This window comes from Trichoderma breve, chromosome 1 (genome assembly GCF_028502605.1).
Source record: "Trichoderma breve strain T069 chromosome 1, whole genome shotgun sequence".
In the NCBI taxonomy this organism is placed as follows: Eukaryota; Fungi; Ascomycota; class Sordariomycetes; order Hypocreales; family Hypocreaceae; genus Trichoderma; species Trichoderma breve.
In genome coordinates, this window is record NC_079232.1 from 1,484,453 (window position 1) to 1,504,522 (window position 20,070).

A 20,070-nucleotide genomic window follows, 5' to 3' on the forward strand; every position below is an offset into this window, starting at 1 on the left:
TTAGTTTGCTCGTTGCCTCCTAATTATTTTGTGTCTGCCTCTGAGGGGCTGATGTCAGCCCTGCGTGGTAGGCTGACCTGTCAATTTTTTCTTCATTCTCCTTTGTTGGACGGCCGTTTTCACAAACATCACGTCAATTTTATGATAGTGTATTAGTGATGAGGCGCCACTCTGGTGAAATTTCGCCAATTGTCCCCCGCTTCGGTTCTGTTGTATCTTGTGTAGGCGGTTATCTGCTCTGCTGTAATCGTGAGGTAGATGAGATGATTTTCGGGGTCTTGTCGCCCATCCTTGTCTCACTTCATTGGCCCAGACCCTTTGTCCACTCCACACATCATATCGACTGTACGAAAGCGGTAACCGAGCCCTTCGGGACATATCGCAACCTCATCATGAGAGCCATATTGCATGTTATTTTCTTTAATTTGAGCCTTTTGGGATTGTACGAGTTGTTATTTTGCAAAAGTACCCAGTGATTAATTACCTCTTGTCTATCGTCATGTAGCGCAGCTGTCTCCACGGCCGCTGGTATGGATGGAGGCCAATAATTACCTATCATAGTATGCTAAAGATAATCAGCAGTGGAGGGGAACACTACAACTTGCTACTAATTAATGCCTCGGAATCGATAATTGACGACAAATTCCAAAGAGCGCCCTGTTTCAATGGCACAACTCCCAGCGGCATAAACTACCGAGAGGGGATTTCTGGCATTCTCCGGCAGATGCATTGCAACTCCCTCAATCTGACAAACACCAAGACAAACACGCCACTCAATATATCCCCATCAGTTCATGATGCCATCGCAGCCGACCCGTCTCCCGTTTCCGCCGGCAACATAAGCTAACCGCCCGGTCCGTCCCTCAACCCTGATTAAACACCATCCTTCTTCACTCCAACAACCACCAGATTCCGTGGGCTCTCGCCATAGTCAAACACCGTCTCCACCCACGCATGCTTGACGACGTCGTCGTGCTCCTTTAGGAACGTCCACCGGTCTGCCACGATGAGCGATTCCACCACCGCCGCGCTCAGGGCCATCAGCGACCAAATCACGCACAGCTCCTTCTTCCGCGGCTCGTACATGGCCTCGTACTTTTCGATCTCGGCATCGGATATGTCCGCCATCTTCTCGTTCATCACGCCCGCGTACTGCTTGTATTCCGTGCTCGTCGTCAGCTTCTCCACGGCTCCCCGCACGTAGGCCTTGAACGATCCGTAGCAGCTTTTGCGGAGCGATCCAATCACCACGGGGTTCGTGCTCATGTTGAAGGGGCTTGCCTGCTCTTCGTTTTGGTCATCTTTGACAGAGTCATCGTGCCACACGCGGGTCACCACGCCACGGTCTAGAAATATACGCTGCAGAACAGCCCGGAAGAAGTGTCTGGTGAAGAAGCCCTCGCTTTCTACTCGTGTCCAGTTCTGGGGCGCCTGGCAGGCCATCATACGAGCCGTGATGTTGAGGCGGATGCCGTCACCCTGGTAAGACGAGAACTGCTGGCTCATGGGGAAACCCTGCGGATCTCTCTTTTCAGATTCGCGCACGATTCGGCCGTTAAGAGCCTGAAGACTAGGTCGTAGGTAGGCTTGTTTGTAGCTCGGAGGGCCCAATTTCTCCGTCAGGAGGTTGTAGCAGCAGCCAACAATCGCAACAGCTCGTATATCGGGATTCATGATGAGAGATCGAATGCCGTAGTGAGACAAATTGCCGCAGGAATGGATAGAGACGGCCATGAGATTGAGGTCTTCCTCAGATCCATCCTTGAGCTTTCTGTGCTCGATACCCTCTATTACCTCTGAGAGGTCACCACTATCCAGTCTTCCCGAGATGTATTGAACACCACCTTTCCCTTCTTCAGCCACATATTCCGCTTCGTGAATGTTCATTGGCTGGAACTCAAATTTCTCAGTCCCTTCAACCTGCTTGATAGCTGCCTGCACTGCTTCTTGGTTCTTTTGCTCCTCTGGGCTGAGAGTTTCCAATGCTTTGTTCCACATCTTCTTATTCCTCTTCATCTTGGGCCGAATCGCCAGCTTGGATGTCAGGTCGTACACCTTGGCTGCTGTGACATTGTGATCTCTGCCCTCCACAGCTACAACGTGACGGTTATAAGGCTCGCAGGCGAGAGCCCGGCCAAGATAATTCTGGCCACTACCAAAGTCCACAAAGTGGGATATCTCGCTACCCGTCTGTTGCGAAATATCATCCGAGAGGGCGTCAACGTAGTCTGCGAAATTGACAACCTCGTGAATTTTCTTAGGTTTCATTCCTACAGAGACCGATTTTGGTAGAACCGGCAGTTTCTGCTGTCGTGGTATAAAATCTCTCCTTAGAGAGAATCTCCTCAGCGCTTTAACGTACTCAATCAAGCTTTCCGGTGGTTCTTGGTCCGGTTCAAAGCTGAGAGTGTCCAAATCATCTCTTAAGAAGAGATCCAGCGTCTTCATGATATCATATGACAATAGAAATCCTTTCCATTCGTCTGGTAGTGCTGAGTGAAAGATGCCCGGATCCGAGGTGAAGAAGTCGAGAATGTGAACTCCTCCGCAGAGAATCTGAAACACATCTGTATTTCGTGCGAACTCCAACAGAGCCTCAATATACTCTTCGGGCGTCGAAAATTCTTCGCTGCATGGCAGCGGCCGAGTTGGTATCATGGTGGTTGCTATCAATGAACCACACTGGGCTTACCCTGTATGATACTGGACGTAGATGGGGAGTAGGTATAATCTGAGCTAACAATAAATGCTCTAAGAGTCTCTTCTCCTTTTTTTTATAATATGTCTCTTGCCACTGGTATGGCGGAAGGGCCGTGTTGACGTTGAGATGTTGGGTGTTGAAAATGAAGTGTAAAAAAATTCAACCTAAGACGTCGGTTTTTTTTGGTGTGTCAGGGATAGATAAATCGTCCCTCTAGTAGATCCTCAAGCAGATATCAAGGCAACAAGCACTTTGTAATTTTTCTCAAACCAATTCTCAAACAGTCATAAAGTCGTGATATGCTGCGTTAAGACTCAACCGTTGCCTGGTTGGTGTACAAGACATTAGATTTTCAGGCGCATCTCATTGGCGCCGGGCGACTGCCCATCTGGCGCCTCACCGAAAAGGTACGTACCGCCACCCTCGGCTCACCTTAGCCACACCTTGTTTCGCTGTCGCAAGATTGGATGCAACGTCATCCTTCCAATCCCGAGCCCTGCATGATTCTCAAGCAATCAGGTGGAGTTAATTCAGGCGATCCGTATTGCGATTTTTCTTCTTGCGCTTCTGCTTTCTATTGAGCTTTTATATCCACCGTCTTGCCCGCTTCTCTGTTCCTGTCCGGCGCACCCAATCTCGAGCTCATGCATCTTGAACCGCTATCAGGATGATGTCCTCAACGAACGAGGAGGACCCCTTCCTCCAGGTCCAGCAGTACGCCTCCTCCTCTAAACGTTTATACCAATTGATTTTCTGATCTAATAACTTTATAGAGATGTCCTCAGCCAAATCTCATCCATCCGGCCCCTCTTCGCGTCATACCTTCGCATCCGCTCCCTCGCCTCATCCTCCACTTCCCCCGAGCTGATATCCGCCCGCACCGAACTCGAAACCGCACTCTCCTCTCTAGCCGAAGACCTAGCAGACCTCGTCGCCTCCGTCCAAGCCATCGAGTCCAATCCCTCCCAGTTCGGCGTCTCCGACCATGAAGCCTCACGCCGGAAGCGCCTTGTCCAGGAGGTCGGCGCTGAGATCCAGGACATGCGCGAGGAGCTCAACAAGAACATCGCCGGCGGGAAAGGAGGCGGCAATAGCGATTTACCTGACCCGAGCTCCTTTCAGATAGGCGAGGGCGATGGGGGTGATGCGTACAATGAGTTTGAGCAGCAGCAGCAAGTGGAGATGATGCAAGAGCAGGATAGACATCTCGATGGGGTGTTTCACACGGTTGGCAACTTGCGCCGCCAGGCGGACGACATGGGGAGAGAATTAGAAGAGCAGAACGAGATGCTCGAGGTGGTGGACGATTTGGCGGATAGGGTAGGTAACCGGCTGCAGACTGGCATGGCCAAGCTGGGGTATGTCATGCGTAAGAACGAGGACCGGCTGAGCAGCTGTTGTATTGCGGTCTTGATTTTTGTCTTGATTCTATTGCTGGTTCTTCTGTTGATCTTGTAGAGAAGGAGTCTTTCTCTTCTTTGTCTTTCTATGTTTCATGCTTGGGAAATGAATGGTCTTTATGGAGAGATAAAAGGAAGAGGTCTAATGGGCGAATGAATATTTGGGACTCGGAGTTTTTGGCGGGATGATTTATGCCGACGTATCGGCCGATGCAGTCATGCAAGCCTACTAGGTATACAGCGTGGGTTCAACGTCTACGGCGCAAGATGATGCAGGATAGAGTGAGAATAAAGCGCATGGGTTTCTTCTATAATACCCATAGCTTAAAAAAGACATTTCCAACGTCCCGATAGTGCCTCCTATGCAGCGTAAATAAGGGACCTCAGGGGTCTATCATATATATGTGTATATATTACATGCGCCGGCATGCCAATTTGCCTCCCAAACGCCTTTGCTTCAATGTATCAACCGAATACATTATATCCTCCTTCTCTTGAACTTTTAAGTGTAAAAAGAGACGGTTATAGTTGAGGAGTAGAAAAGAGCAGGAAAATAAAAGAAAATGAGAACGAATGCTTTAGCTCAAGACAAGCCCTTCGGTGCGAAGAAGCTCTACCATGGCTCGTAATGATTGCGCTGCGGCTGCGCTCGCTGGCGCTTTCTTGGGGAACTCGACCAACGCGAGGCGCAACGCAGCAATGGCGGCGCTGCCGTAAAAAGTCAGAAACCGCTGCTCGTGACCTTCGATCATGGCTCTCAAGACCACGTATTGGGTGTTCGAAGTCTCATTGGGAGCCGTGTTGACAATGCCGGCCAGCGCCTTCCAGTAATTGACTGGTGTATATGGATTCGCCTTGGACGTTTTGCTAAAATCGCGAAGGGAAATCGATGCGAAGCCGGTACCCAGACCAGTCATCCTATCGTTGTGAGTCTGCTCTGTAATGTACCCGGGACCATCTTTTTTCCATCCTATGGCCTGTCTCCCCCTCTCGGTTTTATCGCTTCCTTTCAAGCCGAACAAGACCGGGCACACGACTCGGAACTTGGCCATGAGGATGTCAATCAGAGATTCACCGCGCCATAAAAATTCCTTCTGAGAAAATATATGGGCCGTGAAGACGCCGATTGGATCTGCCGCTTTGGGATTTGCACTGCACTCATTGATGAACTGATTAATGATGCCCTTGGCGCAAATGTTCAATAGGTAGATGAAGAGAGAAGGCAGGGTCGCGTCGTTGTTTGCAGCGCCTGCAGCCGGCTCTCTATGATTCACGGTAAACCGGCTCACTTCAATAGGAGCGCTAGGCACTTTACCAGTGAGTGCATCTGTCAGTGCCATTGTGATTTTGGCAATCTGTATTTCATGTTAGTATCCTAGGCGAATTCGTGAACTCGGGAAATCTCGACTCACAGGTTGTGCGTTGGCTCCTTTACCCGCTGTAAGCTGTCCGATGGAAACTCGAATTTCTCTTCGATAGGTTCCCATCTTGCCCTTCAGAGGAGACCCAGGCACCTTTGCTTCGGCCTGCAGCACCTGTCGCAGCTTCTTTAGCTCTTTGTGAATTTCGACATATCGGTCTGCTACGGCATTTTTCTGCGCCGGAGAAGGGCGAGCCATCGGAATCTGTGCGGCGGGTGGTTGGACAGCAGGAGTCGTCAGATTTGTTGGTGCTAAGCGATTCTCAACTTTTGGCGCGGCGGTGGGTGATGCAAAAAGATTGCTCGTGGCCGGTTTAGTTTGCGCTCCCAGAAAGCCATTCACCTGGGGGGTGGTGGCAGTTGGCGCCGGCTGTTGCTTCGTCTGGAAAAGGTTCTGCTTGATAGGTTCTTGAGGCTTCGCAGCAGCCGGTTGTTGGACTGGCACCGGCTCTACCTTCTTGGGTGGTTCTGGCACTGGTTCGGGAGGAAGTTTAGGCACCGTCTTGGCCTTGAGTTCTCGAAGCCTTCTTTCTTCTTCGACTATTGCCGCCTCCGCTCTTAATCTTTCCTGCTCCTTGCGCTCCAACTCTAGAAGTCGTTGATGCTCTTCTCGAAGCTCGTGGAGCTCATAAACTCGGATAGCCGCTTCTCGCACGCGTTGGTGCTCTGCCTGAGCGGCGGCCAGAGCATTTTGGTGGTTTAACTCATTATTTCGGCCGTCTAAGAGAAATCTCGAGATAAGGCCGCTTTCAGGGCTCGACAGCAATTGGCTCTTTCTCGAAGAGGGAGAATTGGTCATGTTCTCGAGGCAGGTGGTGAGATAATCAGTCGTTATCGCGATGGCATTTGCAATTGCTGGCTGGGGAAATATCGATTACAGAAATAAATAAAAGAGGGAAGGAAATGGGGAGGAATGGCTCAATCGCTCTCCGTGGAGAAGTTTTGGCAAACGCCAAAGTGAAAATCGCCCGACGAGTGTATGCAAGGAAGTGATCTTTGACTGAAATGTTTGTTATCAAAAAGTGAACCTTGTATCTTTTACTCGGAAAGTTAGAAAGGCGTCAAGGGCCAAAAGTACGTACTGCCTGCCCTGGTTGGCTGGAGCCAGAGTTGATGACGCGCCGGAATCGCCAAAACAAAACCCCGAAGGCTACCTGTCTCAGTAAGCCAGGCACACGTTGGCAAAGTGTACTGAGTACATCCGTGCCTACAGAGAAAGCGTATGAGCTAAGGTTAGTAGAGAGGCCTTTGGGCTAAGGTGCTAACAAGGGCCGGGATCTACGATTGACGCTTCGTCTCATTTCGTCTAACTAGGACGCATTCGCGAGGCATGGATGCTTCGGTTGGCTTTCTCCAGACATTCAACGCAGATTCGGTGATATCATACTGGGCAGGTGCCTGGCATTGGCTGCTGAGGTCCCTTACATAGGCGACAAAGGGTCCTATCTCTCTCTCTCTTGTCTTGTCTTGTTCCTTAACCCAGGCACTTACAGTTGTCCGTTCATGTCACCGCTGACGTGGCCCTGTCCTATTCGACTCCCTTTTCCTGGTGTATCTTTTTTTGACAAAGCGTAAATGGTACCTGCGAAGTAGGTTGCAACTGTTACGGGGGAAGCTTGTCTTAGTTTCCGGTGGGAGAAAAGACGGCCTGCTCCTTTTGCCCCAGCAACAGAACAAGGGCGCGCTAGACACGATTTGGTCTCTTCGTACATGTTAGAAAGACAAATAAAGAAGCCCAGCTGCTAACACGTTGCGCGCTGCTTCTTGATAAAAAGTTCAATGGCCAATTGTTCTGTGCGTTGGTGCAAAGCGCTGTAGAGCCCATGTCTGGGCTATCTGTAAACCACTCGATTTGGTCATGCAACTGACCCTGGTATGGTGGCGCCAGGGTATCTGAACTCTGTGCTTTTTGATCCATGCTACCCCATACTCTCTGTCTCGGCTGAGATAATATTTATCGCTTCTACTCCGTACAGAGCAGTTATTACTAGAGTATAGCCACCTTGAAGAGAATTGTGGCACGGCAAATGGCTTGGCTGTCAGCACGATGAGTGAGAAGCTTCTGCCTGTGCCGTATATGGACCCCCATCTATTATTGTCCACACGCCGCAGGTGAATGGGTTCAATTGAAAGTCTTGTTCATGCCTCTTCTACGCGTACTAGACTCATATACGGCAGTACTATTGCTGTTACTAGTAGGGCCTGACCGGGTGGACACGATATCATTAGCATTTGGGGCTCGTATTGATGAGGGTGGGCAAGAGTGGTTTAGTTGACTTCAAGGGGCGGGTATCAGAGCTTGCTGCTCCATCCATCCAATGCTTGTACGGCGCAGACAGTAGCTGTGCCTGTAGCTCCTCAGCAGCTGCAAAGAAGCGAAAGGGGCACGGCTAATGCTGCTGTCTCAGTCTAGAGCATGCGATACATGTGCAGACGAGCTGTCTGGCGCTGCAAAGAATGCAACAGCCAAAGATGGCCCGGGACAGCCGTTGATCATGATATCGCAGGTTTTCCGCGGTGTCGTGTGACGACGTGATGGGTTAGAATAGCGGGACAGAAGCGCTACGGCTGCGGCGCCAGCAGCCCCAAGCAGGGGTTTGAGGTTGAGTTGTGATGAGCGCGAAACGAAGGCGGAAGCGCACCGGTTTTTGATATCAGCCTGGACTCGTATGTGCCTGTGCCTGTCCTGGCCAACATCCGGCTTGTCGACGCCGATGGCTGCTGTACCTGGCAACCTGGTAGCGGTCTCGTATCCGTGCGAGGGACTGACTCCCATCCCTGCGATATCCATCTGGTTTGAAGCTGTCAATACATCATGTACTTATCATCCATCCATTGATAGCTACCTTACTATACTATGTAAGCTACCAGATCATCTACAGAATAGCCACGCCTTTGAGGGAGGGACGTAGAACAGCGACGATATGATGATCCAAGCAGTAGGGCAATTGGCATTGAATAGACGCGAACCGCGCTCCCGCCGCTAATTGCTCCCTACCGCACCGGCGCTGTCGAATCCATCCTCACTTCCATCATCCGGTGCACATACGGCACTGTACTCGTACTTACGTAGGGCCAGTGCACCCAGCATTATCCGTCCCAATGTCTAATTGAGCCCAGCCCTGAAAGGTGTCATCGCTTTAGGTTCTGCAGTGGATGCCGTGGAATGCTTGCAGCACGTGCTGAGAATGTCTCTAGCATTGATACAGCGACCTTCAAATGCTCTCAAGGGGGCCGGTTGAAGCTGTTTCGCCAGAGGTGGCGTGCGCCAAAGAGCTGCTAGCGAGTGGGAATCAAGAGCGTCACTGCACCCCCATATTTTCGCCCCCGGCGGTAGCTCTACCTGTATCTCCCCAGAGCAGAGAGCCGTCCATCCTCTCTCCATCTTCCTCCCTCACAGCCTCTCGCAAGGAGCTGGACTTCCCATCCGCATCCATCCTCACCTTCTCTTCTCATTTTCCCATCTGCATTGCACCGTCAGCCCGACTCCTTCCTTTCCAACGCTCCTTGGCTCTGCCGAGCTCGCTTGAAATCACTGCATCGACCCTCCTTTGGCAAAATCTGTCCTGTCCACGGGGGCCTGCCACTGTCTCTTAGAGCCGAACTTCCACGATCCCGACCAAAACAACCACTTCCCCAAAGCTTTCGCCCACGGCAATTCCATCGCCAACCCCCTCCTCCAGCATCACTCACCACCAGCCCGCACCCGACGTGCACCTTTCCGCTGCCCTTTGTCTGCGCCATGGACCAGCAGCAGCAGCCGTCGCAGCAACAAGCTGCCCAGCATGCCACTGGCGGCGTTCATGGGCCGGCTGGACGCAGACTGCACATTGCGCACCGCAGGAGCCCGTCTGAGCTCACGCCGCTTATGAGCATGTTTGCCAACCCAGGAAGTAAGCCATCCGTCATTTTCTTTTTCTCATCTTCTCTCGTTATTTGGCCTCGAGGACAACTTTTTTTTCCCTCTTGTGGCTGCCCTTGTCGCCCGCCAGCTCTAGGCGCGGGGCAACCGCGTTGCCAATCCACAACCCCTGCATCCACAACGCAAATATCCAAGGCGTCGAATCTGGGAAATTGAGTGCTAAAGCGTTCGTGTCGCAGTGGAACAACTTGCAATCCAGCAGCAGATTGAGCTCCTGCAACAACAGCAGCAGCAGATCCAAGCCACCCATCAGCAATATGTCAACATGGGCATGATGCCCCCGGGCCAAACCATCGGCCCCGGCGCTCCATTCAATCCTTTGCAGCCCATGGGCAATGCTTTCCAGTTCCCTAACCAGATCCCACAACAAAATGTGTCGCTGGGTCCCCCGACCCAGCCACTCTCACATCGCCGTAATCAGTCGGCTCTACCCAATATGGGCATGGGCCCGCCGCCTGCGCCATCCTCAGGAGCTTCCGGGTCTACTTTTGGAAACTTCGAGGCACCAGGGAGCCACGGTCGTGAGAACGCTGGTTCCAGAGGTGGCCGTGGAGGCGGTGCCGGTGGCGGCCATCAACGACGACACTCCCTGGCCCTGGCCGATGCTAAGAAGGCTGCTGAGCTCGCACAGCAGAAGCGAACTACATCCGGATTCCAGTTCCCCGCTGCCGGTGCTCCGGCATCTGACAAGCCGGAGGAAGAGAACCAACCTGTTGCCCAGTCCAGCCTCGACGTCCCCGCAGCCCAGGGAGCTACACGTGGAGGCCGCGGTGGACACGGCCGCAGCCAGAGCATGGCCGTCAACGGACGCGGCGGTCTGCGCAGCAGCTCCTTCAACACTGGCACTGATAGTGGCGGTGAATTCCAGCGCCGTGGTCCCGGCCACGCCCGTACGGGATCCCGAAACTATGAGGGCAACTGGCGCAACCAGGGCCAAAGCCAGGATCAACCCGCCAACGCTGCCCAAAACCAGGGGTTCCAACCCGGCCACCGACCCCGCGGCTCAGTCAACCAGTCCATCTCAGCTATGGGAGGCTTTCAGTTCAATCCCGGCCAAGCTCCGGTCCTTCCGCTTGCTGGTCAGATGATGATGCCTCAAATGTACGGCCAACAGCTCAACCCCATGCAGATCAGCCAGCTTCAGGCTCTGCAAGCTGCCCAGATGAACACACAGCAATTCCAGGGTCTTCAGGGCTCTCAGCACGCCGGACAGCTTGCTGGTCAGCAACAGCAGCAACAGCGAAAGACTCTTTTTACCCCCTATCTGCCTCAAGCTACCCTTCCCGCCTTGCTTGGAGATGGCCAGCTTGTTTCTGGTATTCTCCGAGTCAACAAGAAGAATCGCAGTGATGCTTACGTCACTACTCTGGATGGCCTCTTAGATGCCGACATCTTCATTTGTGGTAGCAAGGATCGTAACCGTGCCCTTGAGGGTGACTTGGTTGCCATCGAGCTCTTGGATGTCGACGAAGTTTGGGGCCAAAAGCGAGAGAAGGAAGAGAAGAAGAAGCGCAAAGACATTACTGATACCCGCTCCGGCTCCACCAACCAGGGCAGCCAAGCTTCTGGACAAAATGATGATAGCAACCCCCCTGACGGAGCAATCCGCCGTCGTGGCAGTCTTCGACAGCGACCCACTCAAAAGAAAAATGATGACGTCGAAGTCGAGGGACAGAGCCTTCTCCTTGTTGAAGAGGAAGAGATCAATGATGAACAAAAGCCACTGTACGCCGGTCATGTCGTTGCCGTCATTGAGCGTGTTGCCGGCCAGATGTTCTCGGGTACTTTGGGCCTTCTTCGACCCAGCAGCCAGGCTACCAAGGAGAAGCAGGAAGCCGAGAGAGCGGCTCGAGAAGGTGGCAACTCTCGTGGAAACGATGGCCGCCAGCAGGACAAGCCCAAGATTGTTTGGTTCAAGCCTACTGACAAGCGTGTCCCCCTGATTGCCATCCCCACAGAGCAGGCTCCTCGAGACTTTGTTGAGAAACACCAGGAATATGCTGACCGCATTTTTGTTGCATGCATCAAGAGATGGCCCATTACGTCTCTTCATCCCTTTGGCACACTTGTAGAGCAGCTGGGTCGTATGGGTGACCTTAAGGTGGAGACCGATGCACTGCTTCGCGACAACAACTTCTCATCCGATGAATTCTCTGATGCTGTTTTGCGCAGTGTCGGCCTCCAGGATTGGTCGCTCGCTCAGGAGGATGAAGCAGCCATTGCCTCGCGCCGCGACTACAGAGATGAAAAGGTCTTTACCATTGATTTCAACGGTACCGCTGAGCTCGGAAATGCGGTGCACGTCACCTCTCGCCCCGATGGCAAGATTGATATTGGTATTCACGTTCCTGATGTCACACACTTTGTCAAGCCCAACTCTCTCGTGGACCGAGAGGCCAAGAAGCGTGGTACCGCAGTCCATCTCATCAACCGTTTCTGCGCAATGCTCCCCCCCAAGCTATCTGGAGAGCTTTGCTCTCTAGTACCAGGCGAGGAACGTCTTGCCTTCAGTGTTGTATTCACCGTGAACCCCGTCAACGGCGCCGTTGCTGAAGGTGATGCCTGGGTCGGCAAGAGTATCATCAAATCTACCGGCAAGGTGTCGCTGAGTGATATTGACAAGGCCCTGACTGACGCTTCTACATTCGATAACACCGCCGTTCCAATCAACACCATTCAGATTTTGCACGCTGTGGCTCAAAAGTTCCGGGAAGCCCGCTTGGGTGCCGGTAGCGAGCCCATCGCCCCTCTCCGATTATTGCAGCAGCTCGACGATGAGAACCCTCAAGTGCAACACAACATCTTTGACTCTACCGAGGCTCTGGAGCTTGTCGAAGAGCTCATGCACAAGGCAAACAGTTATGTGGCCCAGCGCCTGGCAGAGGGCTTGCCCGACAAGGCTCTGCTGCGTCGCCAGGCCGCTCCCAACCCACGACGTCTGCAGACGTTTGTCGAGCGCATGACAGCTCTGGGATACGACATCGACGCCTCTGGAAGCGGGGCACTCCAGAACAGCCTCTTCAAGGTTGACGATGCCGATCTGCGCAAGGGAATGGAGACAGTTCTTCTCAAGTCGATGCAGCGTGCCAAGTATTTCATTGCTGGCAAGACTGCCAAGATCGTGTGGCCTCACTACACCCTCAATCTGCCACTCTACACCCACTTTACCAACCCTACTCGCCGCTATGCCGACCTTATCGTCCATCGACAGCTGGAGGCGGTTCTCTCTGAGGGTAAGATTGAGTTTTCTGACGATATGGAGAACCTTGTCAAGACTGTTGAAGCTTGCAACACCAAGAAGGATTCGGCACAGAACGCACAAGAGCAGAGCGTTCACATTGAGTCATGCCGCACTATGGATAAGAAGCGACAGGAAGTCAACGGCGATCTCATTGCAGAGGGCATCGTCCTCTGCGTGTACGAATCGGCTTTCGACGTGCTGATTCCCGAGTGGGGCTTCGAGAAGCGCGTGCACTGCGATCAGCTGCCCCTTAAGAAGGCAGAGTTCAGAAAAGAAAAGCGTGTTCTGGAACTCTACTGGGAGAAGGGCGTCCCCAGCTCTGCATACGTGCCCGAGGATGAACGGCCCAAGGCTGCGGCCTCCATGAGAATGTCAAACGCTCTGGCCGCTGCTCGACAGGCGGAAGAGGCAGAGCGCGTGAAGAAGGAGCGCGAGGAGGCTGCTCGCAAGCAGACTGTCACCGGCACAATCTCTACTGATGACGTTGATGCCCTGTTTGATGATGACGAGGACGATACTTCAGATGTGACTGAAGCTATGGCAGGAGCATCTCTGGCTGAGCGACCTACGCAGAGTGTGCCAGGATCACCAGCACGATCTGCATCCAACGCCGGAACTCTGCACCGCACTCGATCCGACTCCAAGGTTCCTGTCGCAGAGGCTGTTGAGACTCGACTGACGAACAAGGAGAAGTATCTCAAACTGTTTTCTCTACGCGAAGAGGGTGGAGATTACATCCAGGATGTGACTGAGATGACCCGGGTGCCAATCATCCTGAAGACGGACCTTACCAAGAGCCCACCGTAAGTTTCCTTTCAACAAAGAAGCCTGTAGAGTATCAGTTTTGCTAACATGATGGAATCAAATAGTTGCCTAACCATCCGGTCCCTCAACCCCTACGCGTTGTAAATTGGACGAAGCTGAAAAGGGGAGTGGAGGTGGCGATGCGATTGGCAGATTGATAGCTGGAGATGTCTCGCCGCTGCCGAGGAGATACTTGCTATAGCAGTGATGTGTGGTATATACTTATTTATTATCTGGCACACGGTAAAAGTGAACCAGTGAGGAACACTTGTGCGGCAGCCACTTAATGGTTACAAAGGCGATGCATCTCATGTAATGGCAAAAAAGAAAAAAGGCATTGATGTAATGGAAGCGCATTGAGTAGGAGGTGGAGCAGAATGAGATATGATTGATATGTGTCGCGAGTGGAAAGCATGAGATGAAGAAATGAGCATTACTAAGTTGGCGATGTAATATATTACTACCTAGTACTACGTTGAGCTGTATGCTTCCCTCTGGACTTGGCACAGCATTGATGACTAGGCAGGGAAAGAATGGAATCTTTTTTCCTGGTTGAAGTAAGTAAGAAGTTGATCAAATATATTCTTCGCTATCTGATGCCTATATAGGGAGATGTCTCCTTCGTTCCATTATAGGTTTCCAACTTGACGACAGATACTAGAAGAAAGCAGCAATAATAGCCGATATTGGAGCAAGTAGCAATGGCAGCAGCTTCTAGAGGAGAGTCTAGAGGGGAGTAGAGATACTCTATGGTGAGGCGGATTACCGCTGCTGCTACTGCTGCTGATGATGACGACGAGGGTGTGTATATTGAACTACCACCATATGGTAAAGAATGGAGTCTTTTTTCCTTGCTGAAGCAAGTAAGAAGTTCATTTGATGTATTCTACTCTATATGATGCTTATATGGGGAGATCTCTGTTTTATTCCGTAAATAGGTTTCCAACTTGACGACAGATGTTGAACTACTACCATACGGTGTGTCCTTCCCTCATGATCTGCCAAAGAGACGCAGGCTCAATGACTTGGCAGGGAAGTTTGAGATGATAGATTGCGTCACCGGGACAATTTATCGCCGCTTTGATATGATCTTGCTTTAGTTGAAGTTTAGAACGGTACATACGCCGCATTGAGGCAACGACTTGCCATGCCTTCACCACAAGAGATTGCAGCTTGAATTTCCACGTTCCACGCCAAGTGACCGAGGCAGTGCCTCTTTCTACGCGATATATAAATGCACAGGCGTGTGCCTTTTCGCAGTTCCAAAGGACAAACGTGTGTATCATGGGCATCTGCTGCGCAAGAACCCCAGCTTGGCGCAGCAGATCCGTAATTGGGCCCCGGTGATCCGTAAATGAGTCCTGTTGCTCTGCTTCGTGCCGCAGGAGCTTTGATGTAAGCGCCAGAGATTGCATACGCGGCCAGGTCCATGCCGATTGACATTTCCGAACAAAAGCTTCGGCGTTGACCATGAAGGAGATGGAGAGGTGTTGTAATTTCAGACATTTGGATACGAAATCCGCGTCAATTTCTTCACTAGAACCAGCTGGTTGGGTTGATTGGAGCGGCCAGACAGGAAATTGATCATAGAATCTATAGGCATCCTCAAATATTACCAAGCTGTTGACGGTATCTGGAAGACATCCCATTTTAAAAGCGTAAGCTGTCTCTCAGTATTAGTGGTATGGCTAAGATGATGAAACTTTGCAATTGCTGTTACAACGGTGGGTGTATACCTTTTTTCCCATCTCTGCGCCAATTGTCACACGGCCTCCATGGCTCATAAGATATTTGCTCTAGATGATTAAGTTTGCGGAACATACAGTCGAATGACTTTACGGAAATGCAACACCGAAGTTGTCGACGGATAATGAGGTGCGTGACTGCCTTAACTTGTGGCGATGATTCTTGTAATTTTAGACGGATAGGCTTAAAAAGTCGTTGAATTGCGTGTCTCTGAGGGGGGTCGAGTTGTTGGCCTTCAAACCAGCCATGTTTCCAGTCAGTACCCAAAGTTCCAGTCCCAGCTGTTGGTGTTGCGTCTCCTTCATGATCAACGTTGTCCGAGGACAAATGAATGTTCTTGAACCAATGTTTGCAGTCGCTGGGAGAATATGCGTTGAGCTCCAGTGCCAAGTTACCCGCTGGCTCCCAAATACTGAGGATAGAGAACAGTTTCGATATCGCATCGGTGACCATAGGGCTGACGTTAATTAGAGGCGAGCGGTGTTTGGAGCAACATCTGTACGAATATCGTGGTAACTCTACACGGAAATAGATGTGATGGACAAGCTTTCTCGTTTGTGGCGAAAGGAGGGCGAAATCGTCGAGACAAGACACTTGCAGTGATATCTTGCGGAAATTGATCTTTTCCAGAACGTCCTGCCATTCTTTGCACACAGAGGCAAGTGAAGCCCAGCCGGGATGTTTCTGGTTTGCGACTTTTTCTAGGATCATGATGCGAATCTCTGTGGGGAGATAATCCCATGGGCTCCAGCTGCGTAGTCTCATTCTGTCGTGTATTGATTTTTTTCGTTGCACTCAGAAGCGGAACAAAAGGGATAGACTCTAAAAAAAGGGTGCTGGAAGGGGCTGGAAGTTGTATTTATACAACAAATCGAGGAAGATGAGAGGGCTTTAAAGAGTCCTCTTTGTGCTGGTGCCTGCTGGATCGAAGATAGAATTTGGGGTTCATGCCTAACTTTATATCCTGGGCTTGAAAAGGCTGATGTGTTATCTTGAAAACTCTGTTGTTCTGGCTTTTGGCGCAATATATGGGTTTGATCGAGGACGAACCTTATTTCTTGCATTGTCTAGTATCCAGCATCCCATGTGCCAAACTTACACCCATGGTACATGATGTATAGAAAGCCATCTATTAAGACTATACTAGGTACCCGTTAGCTACTTGATGCCCAATACTAAAGGAAGGTAGTTAGAAGTAGATACTAGAAGTGTTGGACAGATAAAGGGAGTGAGTACATGTGTCTGGCCCTTAAGTTGGATAGATACATTCAACATACCGATTCTCATACATCAATGGTACATAACATATGAAGAGCAACATGTTAAACTTCTCTTAGGTTCTGGGGCAAGATTTCGATATTAGCTAATACTAAAAGAAGGTTTGATAGCAAGGATAGAGATACAAGGTGGATGCTTTGCGCCTCGCCATGACAAATTATACCACCATCGCTCGCCGGGATGCCGAATCACCGGGTTGGGCTACTACATACGAGTAGGTAGCTGTTCTCTTATGTATTTGAATCTGCATTTATTGTAATCTTGGCTTCTGACATGGATATGGCTCGAATCTCCAGCCGTCTTAGAACAGCAAAGCTTGTCTGCCACCCGATTGGCGGCTCGAGCAGACACTGGTTTCTCCGTCTGATGAGTAAAGAGCTGATGTGTGATGGACGCACGTGTCACCTGTGACGGCTGTTGAAGGATTGTCCGGCTTGGGGGGTTTCCGAGACAGTTGAAACATTTTCTTGGGAAATCTGCTCTAATGGGAGGAAACGGTTAGTGTCATGAAGGCTATCTGAGTCTCCGTGAGACAGAAACAGGGGGCCTCGTGCTGGGTGACCTAGTCATGCTGCTGCTAGAGGCGAGTTTGGAAGTATTTGATTTGATTACAGACCCATGCATCACTTTGATACTGCATATGTAAGGTACCAAGTAGGTGGTGATTTGATTAATCGCAAAATTAAGAATATGGATGTAAGTCTTATCTGATTAACTGCGAACAACTCCGACGAGATGCTCCGTTTCCCGTACCTTCCCTTCCATGCTTCAATTGGAAGCACGTGTTCCTCTTTATAACAACTCCTCCTCAACTTGACTAAATCATCATCGGAGCTTCTGCAAATGCAAATCACAGACACATTAATTTCAATTGCCATACACCTTACCACACACGGAGTTCTTGACTAGCATCAACTCACGATAGCAAAGACGCGCGCACGGCCTCCAGCACGAGTAGGCGCTTCTGCATCGTGCGACATGAGCATCCCTCCCATGGTCATGACGCACACGCTAACAAGGACCAGATGCAACCCGTCTCTTTTAGCTCGCAGGGCAGCAAAAGAAGAAATAATTAAAGTTAAAACGTCCTGGCTGCAATGGCCCCCCTCCAGGCGGAAGAGATTGGCTCCGGGGCGCTGCTTTTGCGCGTGTATCAGATTCGTTTCGGACTACGGACGGGGGCGAGCTAAAAGAGCTGGGACCCTGCCCGGATAAGCTGGGGGAAGCTGGGACGAGCTTCGCATCTGGCAGCTTCCGGCCGTTTTTTCTGCGACCTGGGTGTCCAGGGGTGTCCAAGGGTGCAGCGCTTGAGGCTCGGATCCGTCCATTTGGGGTTTCTGGACAGACTGAAGCGAGGAAACGGATCCTCATGGAGCCGCCATGGCTGTTTGTCCCACGTTGCGGTGGCCCCTTGGGGTTTATTATCGTGACTTATACCGACTAGGCAGTCCCTTAGCTGACCACCAAACCTCATTCACCCAGCTGGCTCTGGGATATAAGATTGTCGACGCGCTCTTTGGATACTTCGTTTCTTTCCTCTCTTGGTCTCCATCGTTTCGCTCCGATCCGTCTCTCATTCACTTTCTTTTTTCCGTGGGTTGTCAAAAAGCCGCTGGCCTGCTTTTGCTGGTATACCCTTCGTTTATTCCATTCTATTCACCTTGACTCGATCCTTAACTATACCACTTTCCATTCATTCGCATCTTTTCTACATTTGGCTTGTCCAATTTCTTTTTTTGACGCATAACCGCCCGGCTGGACCACTTTGATTAAACACCTGACGAAATCAAACGAAAGAAATCACTGAAAGAGACGAGCAAGAGAAAATATTCAAGATGCCTTCCTTCAAAGCTGCTGTCATTTCCTTCCTGGCTGCTACTGCTGCCGCACTCCCCTCAATGCCCAGGTTGACTGAGCGGCAACTGGAGTATCACACTGTCGCCAAGAGGCAGAATGCTGCTGCCCAAGCTCTGGGTCTCAATGACTTTGATATTCTTCAATTGTAAGCTCCTCTTATACTTGGCGATGTGGTCGAATCGAACAAGTTGACTAACACACTTCCCCTCAGCGCTCTGACCCTTGAGAATCTCGAAGAGTCCTTCTATCGTGAGGGCTTTGCCAAGTTCCCCGCGTCCGACTTTACTGCTCTCGGTCTCAGCGATGAGCAGATCAAGGACCTCCAGGGCATTGGTTTCACCGAGTCCGAGCACGTCATCATCCTCCAGTCTTCGCTCGCACAGAACGGTATCCAGCCCGTCCAGCGTTGCACTTACAACTTTGGCTTCACCAGTGCCGCAGCCATGGTCCAGACTGCAGCCATTCTCGAGAACGTCGGCATCTCAGCCTACCTCGGTGCCGCTCCCCTGCTGGCATCTCCCGCCATCCTCGGTGTTGCCGGCTCCATCCTCACCATCGAGGCCCGCCACCAGAGCTCCATCCGCGTCTTTGGCGGCCAGACGGCTGTTCCCCAGGCCTTTGATGCGCCTCTCGGCCCCAAGGCTGTCTTCTCTCTCGCCGCTCCCTTCATCCAGTCTTGCCCCGAGGGCTCCAACCTCAAGCTTACCGCCTTCCCTACTCTTAAGCTGGCCAACCCCAGCGACAAGACTACTACCAACTCTGTCTTGAAGCTTCAGTCTGACGCTGCTAGCGGCGCCAAGTTCTGTGCTTTCACGTCTGGTGGTGTCACTCCCGGCGGCACCATGTTTACTCCCTTTTCTCAGACCGATGGCTGCAAGATCCCCGAGGGAGTTGCCGGCATCACCTACCTGTCGCTCTCCAGCGCCGGTCCTCTGACGGGTGCTCTCACCGACGACATTACCGTTGCCGGCCCCATTGCTATTACGGTGTCATAAGGGAGGAATTCATGTTGGGAAAGAGATTATGAAATTCACCAAGTAGAAAACGATGAAAAGAAGGGGAATAATTCGAGCCAAACTTTTTATTTAATACATACAACATTTTACCTTTCTCTATATAAAACTCATTCCATTAATTCGTCTATTTCTATCAAAATTACTCGTGAGCATGTATGAGTACTCAATATTATCATCCCCATATCAGGATAAGGCTCCGCCATTAAATATGACATCTTTGGTGTATTTTACATTTCATTTACTTATTCAACATACAACTCTCTCCATCTCATCACCCCCTTTGGCCAATGAGCTCACACCCTCTATCTTCTTTTGCTGGCCTGGCCCTGCAATCCAGATCTCATCTCAATCCAGGGTCCCTCTCGGAAGACCAAAGCTGAAACATCCGTGGCACACCCCGTTAACGAATCCACCTCCTTGCTCAATCCCGGCTGCCAAAACGCTGCAGGAAACCGACGCTTCCGTCATCTTGGGACCAAAGTCCGGGGGGCAGCTTTACCTCAAGTCAAATGTCCAGGGCTGTCAAAAGACGCAATTCAACATGGCACACTTCCGCCCCTGAAAAGAAGAAAAGATATATCGGATCCCCTCCCCCTTTCTTATAAAACACACCTCTGGGTCACATAGATACCGCGAGAAGCCACCTGAACACGCAAACACCTTCAACTTGCTATTTAAGCCTGTT

The 20,070-nt window shown here is 51.1% G+C and overlaps 5 protein-coding genes across 5 annotated transcripts; 3 read left to right on the forward strand and 2 right to left on the reverse strand.

Annotated features, from left to right (window-relative positions):
• Positions 1-873: 873 nt before the first annotated feature.
• T069G_00487 (methyltransferase domain-containing protein) lies at positions 874-2,658 on the reverse strand (the record flags this gene model as incomplete). Its single annotated transcript, XM_056167697.1, has 1 exon — positions 874-2,658. One exon carries the CDS (start codon positions 2,656-2,658, stop codon positions 874-876), a length of 1,785 nt encoding a protein of 594 aa, XP_056033013.1.
• A 710-nt stretch (positions 2,659-3,368) lies between these two features.
• Positions 3,369-4,159, forward strand: T069G_00488 (uncharacterized protein; the record flags this gene model as incomplete). The annotated part of the gene is made up of 2 exons (XM_056167698.1): positions 3,369-3,415; positions 3,475-4,159. The coding sequence occupies 2 exons, from the start codon at positions 3,369-3,371 to the stop codon at positions 4,157-4,159; spliced, it is 732 nt and encodes a 243-aa protein (XP_056033014.1).
• Positions 4,160-4,679: 520 nt separating this feature from the next.
• Positions 4,680-6,320, reverse strand: T069G_00489 (GLE1-like protein domain-containing protein; the record flags this gene model as incomplete). Its single annotated transcript, XM_056167699.1, has 3 exons — positions 4,680-4,936; positions 5,006-5,456; positions 5,514-6,320. 3 exons carry the CDS (start codon positions 6,318-6,320, stop codon positions 4,680-4,682), a joined length of 1,515 nt encoding a protein of 504 aa, XP_056033015.1.
• Positions 6,321-9,263: 2,943 nt separating this feature from the next.
• T069G_00490 (RNB domain-containing protein) lies at positions 9,264-13,593 on the forward strand (the record flags this gene model as incomplete). Its single annotated transcript, XM_056167700.1, has 3 exons — positions 9,264-9,414; positions 9,623-13,487; positions 13,554-13,593. The coding sequence occupies 3 exons, from the start codon at positions 9,264-9,266 to the stop codon at positions 13,591-13,593; spliced, it is 4,056 nt and encodes a 1,351-aa protein (XP_056033016.1).
• A 4,754-nt stretch (positions 13,594-18,347) lies between these two features.
• Positions 18,348-19,364, forward strand: T069G_00491 (ferritin-like domain-containing protein; the record flags this gene model as incomplete). Its single annotated transcript, XM_056167701.1, has 2 exons — positions 18,348-18,514; positions 18,581-19,364. The coding sequence occupies 2 exons, from the start codon at positions 18,348-18,350 to the stop codon at positions 19,362-19,364; spliced, it is 951 nt and encodes a 316-aa protein (XP_056033017.1).
• Between the last annotated feature and the right edge of the window lie 706 nt (positions 19,365-20,070).